This window comes from Gobius niger, assembly GCF_951799975.1.
Source record: "Gobius niger genome assembly, chromosome: 7".
Lineage (NCBI taxonomy): Eukaryota > Metazoa > Chordata > Actinopteri > Gobiiformes > Gobiidae > Gobius > Gobius niger.
The window spans coordinates 13412063-13433133 of record NC_136858.1 but is presented as its reverse complement, the minus strand read 5'-3'; the positions used below and the strand labels follow the sequence as shown (position 1 = coordinate 13433133).

The window sequence follows — 21071 nt, the reverse complement described above, 5'->3', positions numbered from 1 at the left end:
AGCTTTAGCCACTTTGACCACTTTTGACAAACACATAAGCATTAGCAAAAGCCACACTGCCCCCACACGGACAAAACGGGTACTAACATAGAAAATTCAAGCTATTTTTGCAATATTTGTTGATATACAGTATTATAAAGACACTTACCACCAGGGAAGGGGTGCAGATTCGGAGCCATGATCGATCAGAGTTCAGCGTTTGTTCGTAAATCTGGAAAAAACACACATACAAGCACAGGAACAAAGTGTTAGAAAGCGTTTTAAATGTGTCTATGAGAAAGAACTGACATAAACTTGGTGAGAAATTACGATACAGACCTCTCGTGTAGTCTCTCACTCGGGCGTCAAAGTGACAGTGAAAAATGACATTCCAGTTGCGGTTTAAATAGTGCGCCCGTTGCCAATGGCAATGACGCCAACGACGCTGAGGCCATGAGTCATGACATGGTCATGACACACACGTGAGATTTATTAAAATCAATAATAATAATAATAATAATAATAATAATAATAATAATAATAATAATAATAATTAATAAAAAATATTTGAATTTTGCCGAGGACTTTCGCTGTATCAAACCGGTGACATTAAAAACACGCAGTAATGGTCAGAGACAGCCAAGTCGACGATGGAGGACACAGTAGTGGACAGGCCATACGTGATGACCAGGTCCAGACTGTGTCCTTTCTCGTGAGTTGGCTGCGTGACGTGTTGTGTGAAATCCATGTAGTTAAGAACATTCAGAAACTCGGTTGAAATGGGGTCGAAGAGGTTGTCTATGTGTAGATTAAAATCACTGGTTAGAATTATCAGATTAAAAGTGTAATGTTCTGCCTTCTGTTATTCAAGAAGTCGCTCATGAACATTTGTGCTGCTAGCTTCTGTGAGCTGCAAGCTATTTATTTTTTAATAGAGCCATGAACGTGGTCTCTCTGACAACAGTCTGTACTTCGTATATCTAGTTAATCCAGTTAGCGTCACACAGTAAAGGCTATACTGCCACCTTGTGGTTACACCATAGTATGCCTATCATTACAAAAAGTGCTAAGTAAAATTGATAGAAACTCTGAGAATTCATTAATAAAGAGGGGACATCTTTCGGGCGGTCTATAGATAGTGACACATAAAATCGGGGGGCTACTGAAAATAATTGCGTGGTGCTCGAAACTCAAGTATTAATCAAATAAAATAGGTTTTGTGGCAAGAGTGTTTATGCTTATAGAGGCAGTCCCACCACCCCTTTTTCCATTTCTAGTTGAAAAGGCACTATGCTAGGAGTGAGTAAATAAACAAGTAAGTGCCGTTTTTGTCATTGTACAACCATACAACGAAATTGTGTCCTGAGCGCCACCATGTGGGCCAACCTGACCGGCATGTTTTTTTTTTTTTTTTTTTTTTATTACTTTATTGTGTGGTTTTACATTTCAGATGTGTACATTTTTACATTTCTGTTATTACACACAATATTTAGTTTTTTTTTTTTTTTTTTTTTTTTTTTTTTTCCCCCCTTGTGTAGCAAATAAAATCAACAAACAAAAGGAGCTATTACATACCTGATAAAGAAAAAAATAAAAAAAATAAAAAATAAAAAAAATAGAATTTTTTTTTACAAAAAAAATTAAAAAAAATTAAAAAATAAAATAAAAAAAAATATATATATATATATATATATATATATATATAAAAATAAATAATAATATATAAATAAATAAAATAAAAAAAGAATACAAAAATACAAAAATACAAAAAAAAAAAAAAAAAAAAGTAATTCCTTGTTTTATACTACATCAAAGCTGCCATGTATTTGGAAAAAATGGAAAGGGACTCCCCATCATGGGATTCTGATTCTTAAAATGTGTATATTCTAATATATACCATATATACACCTATATACACATTTTTATTATCATTATTATTTTTTTATTATTATTATTTATTCATTTATTTTATGTTACTATATGAATCTGTCTTGGTTGAAGAGAGACCATTTGTTTTGGAACTCAGCTTCTTTGTTATTTATTACATGGGTCAATCTTTCCATACGTTGTATGCTTTCTATAGTTTCGAGCCAGTTCTTAAAGTTTGGGAGTTTTATTGATCGCCAATTCCTTGTAATTTGTTTTAATGCTGTGATTCTGAAGATCCAAAAGAGATATTGCACACTTTGTTTTGCTCTTTTTGATGGTATGCCTATTAATAGATGTTTTGCGTCGTATGTAACTTTATCACCCATCATTTGCTTCATGCTTGATATAATTTTGTTCCAGAAGTTTACTATTTTTGGGCAAGTAAAGAAAATATGCAAATAGTCGGCTTTTTTCTCCCCGCACTTCCTCCAACAGAAGGCCATATCTTTATTTTTTGAAAATTTGGATATCGTGTGGGGTGTTTTGAAGAACCTTAATTGGAATTTCCAAGCAAACTCTTGCCAGAATGGCGATCGTATATGGATAAAATTTGCTTTGCTACTTTGGTACCAGTCATCCTCGTGAATGGTTTCCTGCAAGTCTTTTTCCCATTTGCCTTTAATGTTACTGCACCTCTTGTTACTCTCCTGTAATACTTTGTAGATTCCTCCAATTACTTTTTGTGATTTTGCATTTTTATCTGCATTTATTATATATTGAATAAGTGGGTGAATTTCTTTTGACTTTAACTTATTTAAGTAACTCCTTATTTGGAGATACTGGTAGAAATGTTGACTTGCTAGGTTATATTTTCTTGTTATGTTTTCAAAACTATTGATTCCATCTGCTTCATACAGTTGGTAATATCGTTTTATACCTTTCGCTTCCCACACTTTGAACCCTTCATCAATTTTATTAGGAGTAAATTCGGTATCGTGTGCTATTTCTCTGAGAAGAATTGTATCTTCATTTCTTATCTTATTTTTTCTGCATATTGTCCTCCAGATCTCAAAGGTATTGTGAACTGTGTAACTGCTCTCTGCAGTTCTTTTCACTTTTCCTTTGGAAAAAATTAGGGTAGTAGGTTTTTTTACCAACTTTAATTCTATCTGTTTCCATTTAGGGTTCTTTTGCTCATTAAGCCAAACTAACATTGTTTTTACGTGTGATGCAAAGAAGTAATTTTTCAGGTTAGGTAATGATAGACCCCCCTTCTCTTTGTTGTCCTGTAGTACTTTCATTTTAACTCTTGGTTTATGGCCATCCCACAAAAAATTCCTCAACTGTGATTCCCATAATTTAAAACTCTTTTCTTTTATATGGATAGGTAGATTCTGGAAGAGAAATATATAGCGTGATAAGATATTCATTTTTATTATTCTTACTTTTTCAAAGAGAGTAAGAGGTACAATTTTCCACCTCATTAAATCTTGTTTAATTGTATTCTGTAGCTCCCCATAATTGTATTGGTACAAATTCTCTAAGTTACTGGGTATTTTAATTCCCAAGTACCTGACCTTGTCTCGTGTCCATTTTAATTTAAATTGTTTCTTCAGATCATTTTCTAGATGTTCCCCTATTTCCATTGCTTCAGTCTTATTGTGGTTTAATTTATACCCAGAGATCTCACCATATTTATTTATTTCTTCTAGTAGTGCCGGTAGAGTTCGTTTTATGTCAGTAATATAAACTATGATGTCATCAGCGTACAGAGCTAATTTGTGTTCATCGTCCTGTACCAAGACACCTTTAATCTGCCGATTATTTCTTATTTTTTCTGCTAAGGGCTCAATGCAGATGGCGAAAATTTGAGCTGATAGAGGATCGCCCTGTTTTGTGCCTCTTTTTAGGTCAAAGCTCTCCGATAGCATTCCGTTAACTTTAACTCTAGCCGTTGATCTTGCATACATTATCTTAATAACGTCAATAAAGGTTTTGTGAAAACCAAACTTTCCTAGCACGCTAAACAGGTATGGCCAGGCTACGCGATCGAATGCTTTTTCTGCGTCTAAGGTCACAAGTAATGTTTGCTGCTTTGTTTTCACGGCATGATCAATTACGTTAATTGTCTTTCGTACATTATCACTTAGCAAGCGGTCTTTGACATACCCAGTTTGGTCTAGATTTATAATTTCAGGTAAAATATCTGCTAGTCTATTGGATAATATTGATGTAAAAATTTTATGATCTACATTTATGAGGGAAATGGGACGATAAGAAGCACATTTTGCAGGGTCCTTTCCCTCTTTGGCGATAACTGTGATAATAGTTGATTTCCATGTATCGGGCCATTTTCCTGTTTTCAAAATTTCATTATAGGCTCTACATAAAATTGAGGAGAGTAAATCTTTAAATTCTGTATAAAATTCATATGTAAATCCATCGTCTCCTGGGGCTGTTCCCTTTTTTGATTTTTGAATGATTTTTAATATTTCTCCCTCAGTTATTGGTTTCACTAAAATGTTGTTTTGTTCGTCATTCACTTGAGGGAGCTGCAGTGTTCCCAGATAGTTTTCAATATTACTTGTATCAAGTTTGTCGATCTCTGGGGAGTACAATTGTTGATAATACTGCTTAAAACATGACGAAATTTCGACTTTTGTTCGGATATAGCTTCCTCCATCTTCTATTACTGTTACTGCTCTATTTTCCTGTTGCTTTTTTATTTTTGCGGCTAACATCTTTTGAGCTTTTGGGCTATTATCATAATATATTTGTTTACTAATTAATATTTCTTTTTCAATTTCGTATTGTTCTATAATTTCCAAGGATCTTCTCGTTTCTTTTAATTGTAGTTCTACTTCTTTATTGTGTGTGATCTGATGGTTAAGCTGCAAGTATTTTATTTTTGCTTCTAATATATTTTTCTCTCTTTGCCTTTGTTTCTTTTTCCATGAGGAGTATGTGATTATTTCTCCTCTTAGTATGGCTTTTGCTGCTTCCCATAATATAATTGAGGTAACTTCCCCGTTATCGTTAAGTTCTAAATAGTTTTTAAGGTCAGACCTAATTTTCTCATTAAAGTCTTTGTCTCTCAAAAGAGAATTATTTAATCTCCATGGGTTATTTCCCCTATCTAACCTTAGGTTTATCTCTAAGCTCACTAAGGCGTGATCTGAGATGGTTATGGAGTGGATTTTACAATTCATTACTTTAGAGATGTCAGTTTTAAACATGAAAAAATAGTCTAAACGGGAATAAACTTTGTGGGGTTCCGAGTAAAAAGTGTACTCTTTGTCATGTGGGTGTAGGTTACGCCATACATCTATTAAGCCTAATTCCTGTTCTGCTTTCTTCATTAGTTTTGCTGCTGGTTGTGACTTATGTGTCATTTTACTTTGCGTGTCCATTTTGGAATTCATTACCAAATTAAAATCTCCACCCATTATTGCTGTGCCTCTTGCTTCTGTAACAAAGATTTCCAGTATTTTACCTAGACAGTCTTTGTGTTCTCCTGGAGGATGGTACACATTCATAAGTGTTATATATTGTCCCTCTATTTCACCCCTTACCAGTACATATCTCCCGTCTCTGTCTACAATGCATTTCTCTTTATTAAACATACAACTTTTTTTTATTAAGATTGCTACACCTCTCCTCGCTGAATTGTAGGATGAGGCAAATACCTGTGCTGAAGCTAACTTTTCAAGTTTCTTATGTTCTAGCTGGGTCAGATGTGTTTCCTGGAGAAAGCATATTTCCCCTCCCTCCTTTCTAATATTTTGCAATATGCGTTTCCTTTTGATGGGGTTATTCAGTCCCTTTGTGTTCAATGTAACAACTTTTAATTTATTCATCTTTGCCTAAATTAGTGGTTAATGGATTATTGCCAAGGCAGACGGAAAAGACTAAACTGAAGAGACAAGGAAAAAAATAAAATAAAATAAAAATTAAAAAAATAAAAAAAAAGTGAGAAAAAATAAAAAAAAACATTTGTGCTATGTAAAGAAAACCCATAACAAAAATTGATTCATTTAATATTCCTGTAAATTTTCCCAACTTCCAAGGGTTGTAACCTCTTATGGTTACGGCATTCCTCCACTGTGTTTCAACTGGGTGGAAGAGTGGGCCTCTCCTGGTGGACCATTGCCACTTGATTTTATTTGAGGCTTTTCCAGGGCCATTACGGCTCTTTCTGAGTATGTGGTAAGCCATCCGCAGACCTCCTATCTCCTAGCTATCCTTCATTTCTAGGACCTTGTGAATGTGTCAAATTAAGAAACCCCCCCTCCCTCTTTTTTGTTTTGTTTGTATTTATTTATTTATTTTTTATTTTTTTTTATTTTTTTAGCTTATTCAGGTGAATTAGCGCAAGTCCAAACTTATAACATGGTCATTTCGCAATATTTTAAACGAATTCTATACAATGTATTTCAAGTCTTGCTTTTATTGGGGTATTATATCAACAACTTAGAAAGTCCAATAAAATCATAGTCATGACCAATAAATGTCTCTTCTGCATAATTACTTGCAGGTTATATGTCCATCACTTGTAAATCAAACATGAAGTGTTCCACTCGTACCTTGTGGTCAGGTGCTCTTTCTTCGATAACGTTGACTCTCTTGTCTCAGGGCGCTTTTTGGAAAGTCGGGGCCGTGGCCTCTGCTCCGCGCGTCTCCGTACTCCGGTCACTCAGCGCCTCCGTAGGCAGTATTTCCAACTCCTGTAGCTTCTGTGTTGCTTCCTCCGGGTTGTTGTAGATCTTCGTGTTGTCATCGAGGAATACTTTGAGCTTTGCTGGATAGATTACATGCGACTTCACACCCTTTTCACGCAGTTGTTTCCGTATTGGTGCGTATTTGTTCCGCTCGCTCTGGATTTTGGTTGTGAAGTCTTGTGAAAAGAAGATACGGTTCCCACCTACGATTATCTCCTTTTTGGACCATGCTACTCGTAGGACTCTTTGCCTCATGTGCCACTCCTGGAAACGAACGACAAATGATCGAGGGGGCCGCGTGGAGGAGTTTTCTGACACCGATCTCTGGGTAAGTGAACGATGCGCTGCGTTTATTATGACATCTTCTATTTCCAGTTTCTCCCGTATCAATTTCATAATAAACGCGGTTGCGTTGTCTCCTTCTAGGCCTTCTTTCACTTGGTATATTCGTATGTTATTTTGTCTAGATTTATTTTCGAGGTAGTCCACTCTTTCAGACAATCTCTTTTGCTCTAGTTTCATATCATTGATTATGCTGTTTAAAGTCACCTCTCGGTTCTCCAGATGGTCAATCCTCTGCTCCGCTTCAGTCAGGTCCTCGCGCACTTCGTTTACATCCTTACTTAAATGAGTCATCTCACTTGAGTAGTTTTCGATGTCTGTGCGCAGATTTTGAATTTGACCTGTAATCTCCTCTTGGAGACTTGTGAACATTGCTTTGAGGCTGTTTTCCAGAGAGGCTGATTCCATAGTTTGTTTGGAGGCGTTTGTCACCTGTCCAGGCATTCTCTTTGTCTTCGGTTGATAGCGTTGTTTTTGAGTGACTGCACCCGATCTTAGATTCATATCACTCCGGGGTTCTTTCCAGATGTTTTTGCGTTTAATAGATCCTCATTACATTGACCGATTTGGAGATATTTGGAGGTTTTTGAGGTTTAAATCACCGCGCCATCCTTGCGCGTGCCTGCATGCGCTCACCGGAAGTGCAGTTCTAACCATCTGGCCGGCATGTTTTTGGAGGTAGTTTTGGTTTTGGTGGCTGGCTGCCTTCAGTCCTCTGAAATGGTGCACCGTCTCCTCCTTTGACAATGCTTCAGAGCATGGTGTCCTGCACTGGTCAGTTCCTCCTCCTCCTTCTTCCGCTTCCTCCTGCACAGCTCCTTACGCTCCACAACAGTCTTTCACCATCTTCTCCTTTGTCGCTTCCTTGTTTCCTGTAGCTCCTCTTGTGATGCCTCCATTGTGCTGCAGGTGTGAGGGGCTCTCGGTGCCACTTCAGTGTTTCAGAAGAAGAAATGTGTAGGTCTCATATGCCTTTTGAATAGAATAAAGTATATCAACACAAACTACATCTACAACTACATCAGGGTGAAAAACAGGCAGGAAATGTGCAATCAAGTAATAGTAACTAGACGTATTGATATATCATATTGAAGATATATTGAAGAAGATAGACATATTGAAGAACATCGTGGCCAAGCGCAAGAGCTCCACCGCCGTGGTCATCGTCTACGGATTTCCCATCAACCAGTGCTCCTCCTGTGACCAAAACAGTCACAACGATCTTTCACCAAAGAAAAAAAAAAGAGTGGTGCGCACTGAATGGGTGCTGCTGCCGGATGCTCTCTCATCGAATGCAATTTCTCCATCTGTGAGATCAATAAAGTATCATCTTATCTTATCTTATCTTATATCCTGTGGGTTGTATTCCTTGATCCCTGCACACTAGGAATAATTAACAGCAGGGGCGTAGCACCAAATTCTGGGCCCTGGGTACAAACTATCTTGGTTACATTATAGAATCCACCTCATCAAGTCACTGCAGAGTTGAAGCGCACGGTGCTGAACACCGGTGTGGACTGAACCATTTGGCACATTTTTAAAGGGGTGTCAGGGCCCTGAGATATTATCAATCATTGTTGTTTGTGCAAACCTCTGTGTAGCAACCATTGTATTTTAGCCTGGGTGTGTTCAGTTCTTATAGCATCAATTATGAGGAAACTATAGAAAGTACAATACAGAACGCTTTTTGCAGCATTTTTTAGGGCCCCTACCCTGCTCTGGGCCCTGGGTACTCAGTACCCTTTACCCCCCAGTCCGACGCCCCTGACTGTAGCCCCGTGTGCTCTGGCCGCACACTGCCACCACCTAGTGGGCACTCTAAGTAACAGTTTTGACATAAGAGAAGGATGCTGCAAAAGAAAAACGTGACGGTCGGTAGAATTTTACCACATATATAACCCAGTTAAATGTTGTTTTATTGAACAATAAAAACTGGAATGTATGAGCTCGGCCAAAATGAAGTCAACTTTGTAACTTTTCTAAGATAAATAACATTATTAAAAGCCTTCAATACAGAAACATGCTTAACTAAGCTAGCTTTAAATAAAAAGTATCCCTATTTAATTTAATTTTATATAAAGTTGACGCTCCTCTGTCAACCGGGCGATGACGTACTTCCGGTGAACTGTCAAACTTGTCAGAGCAGCGGCCGCGCACGGGCTTGGACCAAAATTAGGGACTGGGACTTCAAAACCAGATCGCATTGAGGTAAAGAACGTTTTATTCGCGCAAAACAACATTTAATCTCATGTCTGCCTCATATCCATTCGCTTGTAACCGGGATCCATCCACCAGACAAGATTTATTTCTGTGTTTTTGTACCTTTTCTGGACAAAGTCGAGGCGCTCCTCTTGTTTACACTTTGTTTACAATATTAGCCAACATGATGGGGAAAGTGTCTGCTGTGGCCAAGACGGTTCTGGAAAATCAGTTTCAAGGTTTACGAATTTGATTTTATATTTGTCTATAGATTTAAATTGATTTCCTCTAGTGTCGCGTTTTTACACTAGAGTAGTACAAGGTTGCTACATAGAGAGTTTGAATCTAAAGGGGTTCACAGGGGGTTGTGTAATATCTTGAGGAACACTTTAAATCTTTCCCTATCCCACACACTGCCTGTTGATCTGGGAGTGACAGGTGTGTGTTGCCCGGTTTGTACTGGAGGGGAAGCAGTGGAGGCAGATCAAGTGTCCTCACCACTACTGGTCATAAAAATAGTCCAAGGAACATCAGGGGCACCGGTTTTTTCACACACACACGACCCTCACTGCAGCTTAACTTCACCCGTTCAGTGCTTTGGGGCTTTTGTGATTACACATACCACTGAGGTAATCCCACAAGAGCAATAAAGGCCAGATTTGGTAAGACTTGAGTTCAGTTTTCTGATTTACAGTCAAGTAATGGCGCCTTTATTTTGATAGTAAAACAAACTTTACTTGAATGACTTGTAATAACAGACTATGTGCTTTTCCCTGTTACAAGGCTGTTTCTTCATCAAAAAACATCTTAGGTTGTGTTTTTGTTGTTTTCATATAAAGTCAAATACTCTCTCTACAACTAAATCTTGTGCTAATAGTAGGCAGCTACTGTTTTTAGCTTTGTTTGAACTGCCTCTGTCCTTTTAATTGTCTCATGTTGCTCGACATCTTCCAGTTGATTGATACATGTTTTTGGACTCTGTATTTAATATTAATCAACACTTGACTGTGAACCTATTATTGTTCTCTCTTTCAGGCATCAGGAAAAATGTCTTTCATATTTGACTGGATATACAGAGGCTTCAGCAGCGTCCTGCAGTTACTAGGTAAAGCTATTGGAAGAGTTAGAGTCAAGTTATTTTGATAAAGAAATGCGCTAACGTTCTCAAAACAGGGTTGTTTTGTTTGTCTCTTCGATGTTTCTGATAAGAACGGCACATCGACAATGATGCTGAAGCAAACAAATAAATGATTTAAAACCAGAACTCAAAATACATTTTGCTTCAGTCCAGTTCTACTACTACTAAATGTAGTGGATGTAGCAATTTGAATTTCAATTAAGTTAAAGAACCAGGTTTAAAATGAGAAGAAAAGTAAAATTACTGGGTAACATTTACACCACTGCTTGTCTCATTCCATATAAACTCCACATACCCACTTGGTCTGTACTTTTAGAAAACTAAATTAGGGATGAATTATTAGTTTAAAAACTATTCATAATTTCAGGTTTATACAAGAAGACAGGCAAGCTGGTGTTCCTTGGCTTGGACAATGCCGGAAAGACAACTCTTCTGCACATGCTGAGAGATGACCGACTTGGACAACACGTCCCTACCCTACATCCAAGTACTTCTATTTATATATATCGGAAATGTTTCACCTCTGCAGTCAGAAAAATAATGTATTATTCCATTGTGCTTACTCTGTCCTCAGCGTCAGAGGAGCTGACCATAGCAGGGATGACTTTCACAACATTCGATCTCGGAGGGCACACGCAGGGTAAGGAATGAACTGTTTTTGACCATTTTGCGGCATCTGGTGGCCACTTTAAAGACTGCAGTGTAATGCTGCTTTATGTAGAAACATCATTGCCAGCTTGATCTACTGAAATGTAATGAAGGCTGCAGTTCTTGGTCCTGCTCTCAGCGCACATTGAGTTTGTTGGTTGACCTCGTGTGCTCAAGGTTCACATTTAGTTCAGTCTCTAACACTGATTTGCCTCTTGTGTTGTAGGTAAAGAGTTTGTTCTTAATCAGTTGAATCAATGGAAAGTGCAAACACTTAATGACAGAGATCTAAGTGCAGTACTTGAGTAGAGTTTTTGAAATAGAACTATAATACTTTCTGCTACATTACATTTACATATAGTCCACACATGGCCATGTGTTCATTTCAAATTACTTAAAATGCAGACTCCAGAACAGTAGGTGGCGCTGTGCATGTGTTCTGTCAATGCATTGTCTCACAACAAGGCAGAATGTTTGTGCCCGTTGTGTTGTCATATAAGATGTGATTTTGGGCGCAATTTTTGTGTTTTTGAAGCTGCAAACTTATTTAAACTGATTTGTATTTTCTACTTTTCACATGCAAATATACATTTGGCTGAAAACCTTTTAGTTTTATTGGAGTAATATTTGGCCAGTAGTATCTGTACTTTTACTCAAATAATGAAGTCAAGTATGTACTTTGACCACCACTGCTTAGTGGTAATATCATAGTGTATTATTGTTTTCAAGTGATTAAGTGATTGGATGAGGTTAAAATGAAGCATTTGGAAAAGCACCTTATGTCATTGAACTACATTAAACATCTGCATGAAGTCGGGCAGCAGGTTGGCACGCTCTCAGCAAAGTCATGAGGTCTGAGGAGAGGCGAGCCGCTCACAGTAAACACATGTTTTTTTTGTTTTTGTTTTTAGGAATTTTCCACCAATACTTCAAATAACACAGTTAATTAAATAAAATGTGTATTTGATTTTGTTTATTGTGGAAAATGTCACCTAATAAACTTTATGTTGCCTTTATGTTTCCTAAATACTAAAAGTGTCCTGTTAAGAGTAGCCATGATACCAAATCATCCAATCAAACTGTACCAATCAAAAAGGAAATGTGATGTGACCAATGTGTGTTCCTTAGCAAGAAGAATCTGGAAGAACTACCTCCCGGCCATAAATGGAATTGTTTACATGGTTGACTGCGCTGATCACGAGCGGCTGGCAGAGGCCAAAGTGGAGCTGGACGTACGTTTTAGAGCACAATACTGCTACTACTATTGATATTACATTGATAATGGGTCTACAGATGATGCTGTATGACACATGTGCAACTGGTTGTAAGCACAGGTGACTGTTGTGTGCACAGGCCCTTCTCACAGATGAGACCATCTCTAACGTGCCTGTCCTGATCTTGGGGAATAAGATTGATCGACCAGAGGCCATCAGTGAAGATTCTCTGAGGGGGATGTTTGGTCTGCATGGACAAACAACAGGAAAGGCAAGACGCAATCAACTACTGTTATTATGTTCATGCACATATGTATTTAGTCAACATGCTTTCATTTATTTATAGCTGCTATTCATTTTCTACAGTGGGTTATAGTCAGCACATTCTCAATTTAGAGATGCAGCAAAATCATGTAATATAAAACACATGCTGCTTGGTGCAGATGAACACACTATGGCTACAGAATATCCCCAAGTTTTTGTGATCACAAGATTAGGTTATGTTGTATTCCTATCGCAGGACACCACAAAATATTGCAAAATCACTGTGATCTTCCATCTGACTTAGATTTACAAATTTTTTTGCAAACACAGCTTGAAACAAAAACCTAAAAAGGTGCAAAAGCCCAGTTTTGGTCCTGATTCAGTTGTATTTAAAGCTACCCTCGGCTACTCCATTTTGCCAGACCGGCATGGTTGCATTCCCACATTGCATCGCTTTGCCCCGCAGAAGCAGACCAGCGCCGCACCTCCCTCACCTCACAGGACACCATACCCCTCACCCTCACCTGCCCCTGCACCATGTAAACACAAACACGTGCACAGATAGCAAATGTTTGAAGCAGCAGACGCAGTTAGCAGCTAACAATTTAGCATTATGACAGCTCTGAAGCAGCTGAGATCCTCATGAAATGTCCGTTTGTTTATAGGGAACCGTCAGGTCTTTTTCCTCTTCATGATTACAGCAGGCACCTGGAGGTTGTGAGGCGTTCAAGGGTTGCGGGGAAGTAAAACTCTGCACTGTAAACCTAGTTCTAAATGGAAGTATTATGATCTAAATGCCAAAAAAAAAGAAACTTACATGAAAGTTGCAGTTTAGCAAATAATAATAATAATTCTCAAAATGCTTACTTAGCTACATATATTAGTTATGCTGATAAATATATGTTTCACACAAGATTAATGAGATTTCTGTATCTCATTGAAAATACGTAGCTAAGGACGACTCCACACACCCAGGAGGCGACAGGTGCGTAGAAGACGGGGAAATTGCTGCAAAAATGAACAAAAGCTCCCGCACACCGTCTCACTCTTTCAGACATTTATTACAAGCTTTTGTTCATTTTGTATTTCCTTGAATGCAATCAGAGCAGCATGTGGTCTATGGAGTGGAAGGGGGAAAGCCAGGTGTGGGGAGGAGAGGAAGGGGCAGAGCAGGGTTCACTGCTGACACCTACTGACAAATCACAAAAGACATAGCTGAGGGCAGCTTTAAGTTTTGTTTCAACAGACTTTGATGAATAAATGAAATTGATTTCTAATTGTGCACTGTGCTGGTAAATATGGAAGCTATATTAGCTACATACTTTACATGCGCTTCCCTCCTTCATTATGTCAGTCAATGCTCAGTTTTCTCTTTTCAGGACAATAATGTTGGGCCATTTTCTTCCCAGGGCAAAGTGTCACTAAAGGAGCTGAACCTTCGGCCGATGGAGGTTTTCATGTGCAGCGTGTTGAAGAGGCAGGGCTACGGAGATGGCTTCCGCTGGCTCTCCCAGTACATTGACTGATCCTTTGTTAATCAGGTTTACCAAACAAGTGTTCCACACAGTGCTACCTGCTGCAAGTCAAATCAGGACTATATGCGCTAAAACATGCTTGAAGAAGAGTTTGTGTGACATGTAGAGCTTTTGAAATGCATTATTCAACCTCTATAGGCCTTTATGATACAATTTTGCCCCAGGTCAACCATATCTTATTAATTAGACGTCAGTGTGAGTCAGAGAGCAGATTTGCGTCACGGTTATTTACCTTGACTGTAGCCTTTAGGGATTTAAGGCCATGTCAATACAGAGCAGGACACGCTCAAGGAATATGTCAAAGCTGTGGACAAATGCATGGTCGGGTTTATTTTTAACTCAAGTGTTGACTTACATTCAAGGTCGTGCTTAAAGTTACTCCTCCTCTGGTTCAAGCAACAAGCTTTGTTAAAACATGGAAAACATGCTTACTTTACACACTAACATACAATACATACTTTTTGCCAACCACAGGGTTAAATGTTTATTTGAAAATTACAATTTGAGCTAAAAAACAACAAAAGAACAAACAAAAAAAGAACAACGGTTCACAAGACCACAAGTGCCTTAGCCAGGTAATGTGACATAGTGTGCATATTCAAAACAGAAAGTTACTGTCTCTTGAATACATTTTTGTAGAGTACTTTGTGATTAGTGCTGTCACATCAGACCTACTATGAGAGTACTTGATTTCAGCCAGTTGCATGCAAAAGGTTTGCATGTTATTAATTTAAGTGCAATATATTACCATTATTTGTAAATAGGTTCATATTTATTTAAAATGCAATGTTACATGCACACTCGGTAAAGTGACATCCGTTACTAATATTATACGACTTGAAGATGTTCATATGAAGAAATATTAAGTGAATTTCAAATTGTATTATACTTCCAGAGATGCAATGTTTCTTATGTGAAGTATGGAAAATAAAAGCAAGACTCGTATTTGTGTTCATTTTTGAAAGTGATATAATTTATTTATAACATAACTATTGTGAAAAGCAAAAAGTAACTTTAACACGGTATCTCTTGACTGAAAATCCATACAGTGTTTAACCACTTAACCGAGCACATTCTCTCCAGTTCGACTTTACCTTTATCAAAAAGCTTCTCGACTGGAGCTCACAGCCTATAGGCCAGTGTAACATCTCATTTGAAAGCTAAGATTTACAAAGTGATCTGTTGTTGTCACTTTTTGTTGTTGTATTTTTGACGCTTGTTCGCGTTTTTGTTGCTTTTTTGTCTCGACTTTGTTACTTTTTCGTCACTTTATTGACGCATTTTTGTTGCCTGTTTTTGTCGCTTGTTTAAAGAAGCTTTTAGATTTGGGTAAAGCCGAACAGGAGAAAACGTGCTGGGTTAATCAATCCTACAACCTTTAAACCGTACAAATGATACAAAACAAACGTGCTCGTGCCCTGACGGAGGCTTCACAATCTGATTGGACAAAGTGCACATGCAAACAGCCAATCAGACGCGAACGCTTACACAACCAGGAAGTTGGACTCTTCACCGGGAACATGCAGTACTCTGTAATAACAACTACTTTATTTTAACTCAGCAAAAAATGTCCGCGCATTTTAAGACCTAAACCCGCTAAACCTTTACGTAACTTGTGCCGTTAAGTTAGTTAGGTCACTGTCGCCTTGTTGTCTAGTTTTCGCCATGGATCTCCCCGAGGCGGAGCGGTGCTGCTGTGTGGTGACCCTATCCAAAGCCTTTTCATCCAAAAAGTCCGTGAGTTGTAGCGGTGTCATCGTGCACCCACAGTCCGGCACCATTATATGCGCCGGCCTCCCCTTCTCTCGCTTTACCGCCAACAAAAAGTCTCTGAACACGAACGGACGAGTTATGTCGGCGCATCGATTTAGTAAGAAGCTTAGAATCCGCGTCACCTTCTCCCCGCAACTTGACACGAACAAATGCGCGCACGTAAACACCGCCGATGGCAATAACAGCCTCGATCGGACCCCCCAAAGTGAAACTACGGCCGATCTGCTCATGTTGGTCAACTGCGTGGAGTTCAGGCAAGCTTTCCAGGCAGTTTTCCCAGAGGCTCACCAGTGGCGCTTCTACGGGGATGAAGATGAAGAAGAAGAGTTGTTCAAAGACGCCCAGTTTCTCAGCTGGTTTGCCGTACTGAAAGCCAAAGGGTTGCCCTCCCTCAACGACAACCTCATCCCGTGGCAGGACAGCGCGTCGATTGTCAAAGGCTGCCCCGTGGTGGCCTGTGGCACCCCTTTCGGCTCCCTGTGCTTGGACCTCTTCACCAGCACGCTCAGTAGGGGCATCATCAGCAATCTAACCGGGCAGGGAAACGCCATTATACTTACTGATGCGCGCTGCTTGCCTGGCACAGAGGGGGGAGGCCTATTCGCGCTTGAAAGTAGGGAGAAAGTGCGTCTCATAGGGTTAGTCGTGTCTCCATTTGGATGGAAGGCCAACGAGTGGATAGGGCTTTCCTTGGTTTGCTCAGTTCATCTGATCTTCCGACATGTAATTCAGTGTGCGAGGCCGGAAAACCCGCTGCAAGATATGGTGCTGAGGGAGAAGAATATAAGCATGTCGACCACAGCGGAGGAAAGTAGTTTGGCGCATCACCCAACAGTGTGTTTGGTGGACAGCGGGCAGTATTGGGGGTCAGGTGTGCTGGTTACCCCTCATCTGGCTCTTACCTGCCGCCATGTCGTCAACGGGAAGACCACGGTGATGCTGAAGTTTCATCGAAAAGACAGGTGAGGGTTTGGTTGGTGGTGTTTTGAAAGTTAAAGATGGCAAAAAATAACAGAGTTTTTGTGGTTTCTTTCATCCCAGATTCACTGACGTTCGCGGTGACGTCTTGTTCTCCACTCAGGAGTCTTCGCCGTATGACCTGGCCGTGGTGAAGCTGAGGGACAGTGTCGACGAAGCAGCGGCGCCCCAGATGTCCCATTGCTTTCATACAGGCATGATCATTGGTGGCATAGACAGTCGCAAACAAACCGCACTCTACCGCCTGATTCCTTCGGTTTCTGTAGTAAATGGGACTGTGTGTCTTTAAACACACTTTGTACGTGTTGACTATCCCTATCATGGTCTATAATAATACTGTGCATTTCCTCAAGAAGCTCTGTCTATTTTAGCATTGTTGACTCTCAAAAACTGACATGACGAACAGTTTTGTCAAATGCCCACTAAAAATGTCGATCCACTAGTTGAGAACCTCTACCCCAGATGTCTTATGAAGACAGTGAACCAAAACTCGTCGTGGATCGCTGCAGGAGAACTACACAATCCCCTTTTATACATAATGATCCAATCCAGTTTATTTCCACAGCACATTTTACAAACAAATCCTTAAAGACACAGTATAATATTCAAATATGACATGACCCAAACATACGTACTATATGCTTTAGTAAAATAAAAACAATGAAATTGCTGTATATTAAACAGTTAAAGCACATCAAAGAACTCAAAACGACAACAAGCATTTCCTTGTGTCTGTTCCCCTTAGGTGAGCCCGTGCTGGTGGTGGGATATGGCGCAATGGGTCGAAGCTGTGGCCCTTCGTTGACCGCCGGAGTCTTGTCAAAATCCATCAGCACCAAAGATCAGCAGCCTGTCATGCTCCAGACCACATGTGCAGTACAGGCAGGGACCAGCGGGGGCGCTGTTGTGCGGCCAGACTCTGGAGAGCTTCTGGGTAAGACATGTCACATGTGTAACCAGCAGGGGGCACAAACTGACCATAGAAAGAACTATAATGGACAATGCCTTGTTAAGTTGATAATGCACACAAAATTTGACATTGTGAGCTCTCATAGGCGACTGAAAACCATTGGTGGCAAATAACCTTTCATGAATAGTTTTCCCCAATTGCCAGGAAGCTGTAAGGTTTGTCTCAACTTCCAAAGAGCCGTAAAATAATCTTTTACTTTCAGGTATTGTATCCAGCAACACCAAGGACTTTGCAACCAATGTGACCTACCCCCACCTGAACTTCAGCGTCCCAGTGTCTGTGTTCAAGAAGGTCCTGGAGATGTTTCACCAAACGGAGGACGTGAGTGTTTTCAAAGAGCTGGACACTGTGAACGAAGACGTCAGGAGAGTGTGGAGACTACAAATACCGTCCAGCAAACTATAAGTGTGTCATAGTTCCAAATATAGGATATCTGCCTATAGAGCCTATAGTGCTTTTGGGTAAATATTTAATACAAAATTTTATTATAGGGGTGTTCCGATTTTTATGCCAATACCACAGATTGTTTAGGAATAGAGAGAGTACCTAAACAACCAATATAATAATATAATATGCATTTTATCTTCTTTTTTTGAAAAAAGTGCTTTTTGTGTTATCGCACTAGAACTCGGTATCAGCAGTACTTACATAAGATTATGGGGAGAAAGGCATAGGAACAACCACATTTTATTCTAATTTAAAAGCGCATTAATTATAATAACACCTTGGTCTTATGTAGCAACTTCACTATTACAACATTTTGCAACCTTCTGGTTATAAAGGGACCTCTTAGTTATCTGAGCCACTCTATGCTCAATAACTAATAAAGTAAAGTAAAGTAATTGTTTTTTTTTGTAATTTTTGCCCATGAGATTATGATAAAAACTAATGGATAGTAACTGATGTATTCTTGTAATGTCTATGTATTGATCATGTATGTCATTTTATGAGTGACTCAATTTTTAATTCTGTTCAGCACTTTACAGTCTAATTTATTGAATAAGGAAAAAAAATTAAAGAAAATGCTTAATTTTATAGCCCACTACTATATTCTATTATTGTTACAAGTGCCTCTTATGAGCACGCCACATTCATAACAGTGTTATTCCGGGGAGACTTTCTAACGTTCTGCTAATACCTGCAAAATCTCAGTGAAAAAAAAATGTGTTAGAAACCTTTATAGCCTTTTGACTGTTAACTATTGGTGCTAAGCTATTCTACCAATTGCCATTAGGCTACTGTTGTATCCTTCTATTAATGTGAATAAATAAATTTCTTATTGAGATTAGGATTGTGTTGTCATTAAATGTTAGAGGGGCTAGATGCAAGTTGGCCATTTTATACTCACTACTGCCACCTCAGGTCATACGTGTAACTGCAGCTTCTATATTAAGCTCCAGCATGACGGCACTTCGGACCCAAAGTAACAACTTTTTGAGTGACAGTGCAGGATTTTAGAGGCAGTTGAGGTGAACAGGTCTGGGCTCATTCTACACCATAGAACATTGTTGGAATATGTAGGGGGAGGAAAATACATAATTTTAACATTTTCAAACCTCGGATAGTCCCTATAAATTAATGCCAAACCAATGGATATTTTTCAAATACATTTAGGGTTCACATTTAAGTATTCTGGGGCTATATATTTATTAGCCCTGTGCACGGAATGCTGCATAGCAACACGATGCTAACGTTCTAGGGTAATGGCTGTTTCCTGTCTGTGTTTGATTTCTATCGAGAGTAAGTTAGCAAATCAAATTAAATAAATATTTAAACAGTACATTATGTTGCAGAAAAAATGCAGCTGTTTGATAATTACAACATGTTAAAAATATTACTCTGGAGCCTCCTCCAGTGCAGTATATCTACTGCACTGGAGGAGGCTAACGTGTTAATAGAGCTCCACAGTCCCACCCACTCCACGTGACCGGGAGTGGGTGGGACTGTGGAGCTCTATAAAAGGGTTTTAGCCTTGAAGCTAAAGGCTAACATAATTTAAAGCTAACAACCCTACACTGGCAAGCCAAAAACATTACGTGTGCAGGGCCTATTACCAGGGCCCCAGCAGTTATAGAGATATTCCGCTAATATCACCCTGTTGCCTCTTACCGACAGTGGATTTTGGGCTTAACAGCTTGAATTTCTAGCATTCAATCCCAAACTCTATTGCTCCATGTTAACAATCATTTTCGTAGCATCTGTACTTCTTTCAGATACATCTGTCTTGTTTCCCCCCTTTTTTAAACACAGAGAATACTTTGCATAATGCGATGACAGGTTGCCGCGAATGATTGGTCCCATTGGGTAATAGCTCGAAGACGCCTTGTCAGTATCCCATTTTTCGACATCTGTTTGGGTGAATCAGACCGACTCCATTGCAAAGATTTCACCTAGATATTACTTCTACTGACGTCTATTATGACAGACATATGAAACCGCAAAGATTGTTAGCTGTCAGAATTTAAAAGACCGGCTGGATGAGCACACAGGCTGTAACACGCAGCTTCCAATTCTTACTTATTTCGTCAAAAAAATGGATAGTTTTTTTTTCTTTTTCTTTTTCTTTTACAAGTATCGCTCCAGGAGAAATATTTCTATGGGAATCTCATTACAACCGGCCTCTCACCGCTGTAAGTTATATTTTCTGCCAATTGAGCTGTGGAAATAGGGCCTCGTGAGGAGCCAAAATGGACGCTTGGGTATTTTATTGTCCTGGATTTATGAACGCGCGCTTTAGCACTCGGATGTAGGGAGTTAAATGGACGACAAATTATATTGATTTGGGTGTGAATCTTAAAAGGTCTGTTAATCTTAATGCGTACTTGTCTTATTCTGGGGCTGTGGACGGCCAGCGTGAGCGGAGATACAATGTGAGATGCCTCACAAGTAACTATTTTGCATGGAAAAGCTTGATATCGCGGTGTTGCTAGTGGTAATTACAAAAACGCCGTAGATCACTGAACCCACCATAAATTCCACAAAAAGTTTGAGCTGGATTAAGACAAATAAAAATAACAAACAAAAAACTGTTTTTATATCAATTGATTATTATATATAATGTGTTGAAGCCATGATTAAAGACAGCGAAATACACCAGTTTATAATAATAATAATACTGAAAAAGTGGAACTGCAAGAGCCTGTGTGTGTGATTCAAAGCTAGCATACTCAAGGGGTCCCCAAGTATTTCCCAGCCCTGTCTGTATTGGAAAGCTACAGATCATAAAACTGTATCGATTGCTAACACAGAAGTAAAAAATAGTCGAAAAAAGTCTAAATCAGAGCATTTCTATATATTTCCAGCCTCTTTTGTGCTAATTCCGTCATTGATTCCTGCCAAAACATGCATATAATGAATCCACATGATTAACAAACATTTGATTGTCGCAAGCAGAGAGTTCAGAGACTACAAATTTAAAGAGATAGTCTGTAAGTTTGAGATAGA

At 39.1% G+C, this 21071-nt stretch overlaps 2 protein-coding genes across 2 annotated transcripts; both read left to right on the top strand.

The window, feature by feature from the left end:
• The first annotated feature begins 9040 nt into the window (after positions 1–9040).
• Positions 9041–14356, top strand: sar1ab (secretion associated, Ras related GTPase 1Ab). Its single transcript, XM_079560001.1, has 7 exons — positions 9041–9116; positions 10143–10212; positions 10613–10732; positions 10820–10885; positions 12022–12125; positions 12247–12378; positions 13781–14356. The coding sequence occupies exons 2-7, from the start codon at positions 10155–10157 to the stop codon at positions 13895–13897; spliced, it is 597 nt and encodes a 198-aa protein (XP_079416127.1). The 5' UTR covers positions 9041–9116; positions 10143–10154; the 3' UTR covers positions 13898–14356.
• Positions 14357–15320: 964 nt separating this feature from the next.
• tysnd1 (trypsin like peroxisomal matrix peptidase 1) lies at positions 15321–18361 on the top strand. Its single transcript, XM_079560213.1, has 4 exons — positions 15321–16641; positions 16721–16863; positions 17403–17591; positions 17830–18361. The coding sequence occupies exons 1-4, from the start codon at positions 15572–15574 to the stop codon at positions 18030–18032; spliced, it is 1605 nt and encodes a 534-aa protein (XP_079416339.1). The 5' UTR covers positions 15321–15571; the 3' UTR covers positions 18033–18361.
• Positions 18362–21071: the final 2710 nt, after the last annotated feature.

What these genes read in the sequence shown, in the direction of transcription:
- sar1ab (XM_079560001.1), top strand. Translation starts at nt 10,155, where the DNA reads ATGTCTTTCATATTTGACTGGATATACAGAGGCTTCAGCAGCGTCCTG. An exon ending in CAGCGTCCTGCAGTTACTAG is followed by an intron (nt 10,213 to 10,612) that starts GTAAAGCTATTG and finishes TCATAATTTCAG; the next exon opens with GTTTATACAAGAAGACAGGC. An exon ending in ATGGACAAACAACAGGAAAG is followed by an intron (nt 12,379 to 13,780) that starts GCAAGACGCAAT and finishes TTTTCTTCCCAG; the next exon opens with GGCAAAGTGTCACTAAAGGA.
- tysnd1 (XM_079560213.1), top strand. Translation starts at nt 15,572, where the DNA reads ATGGATCTCCCCGAGGCGGAGCGGTGCTGCTGTGTGGTGACCCTATCC. An exon ending in AAGTTTCATCGAAAAGACAG is followed by an intron (nt 16,642 to 16,720) that starts GTGAGGGTTTGG and finishes CTTTCATCCCAG; the next exon opens with ATTCACTGACGTTCGCGGTG. An exon ending in TCATACAGGCATGATCATTG is followed by an intron (nt 16,864 to 17,402) that starts GTGGCATAGACA and finishes TGTTCCCCTTAG; the next exon opens with GTGAGCCCGTGCTGGTGGTG.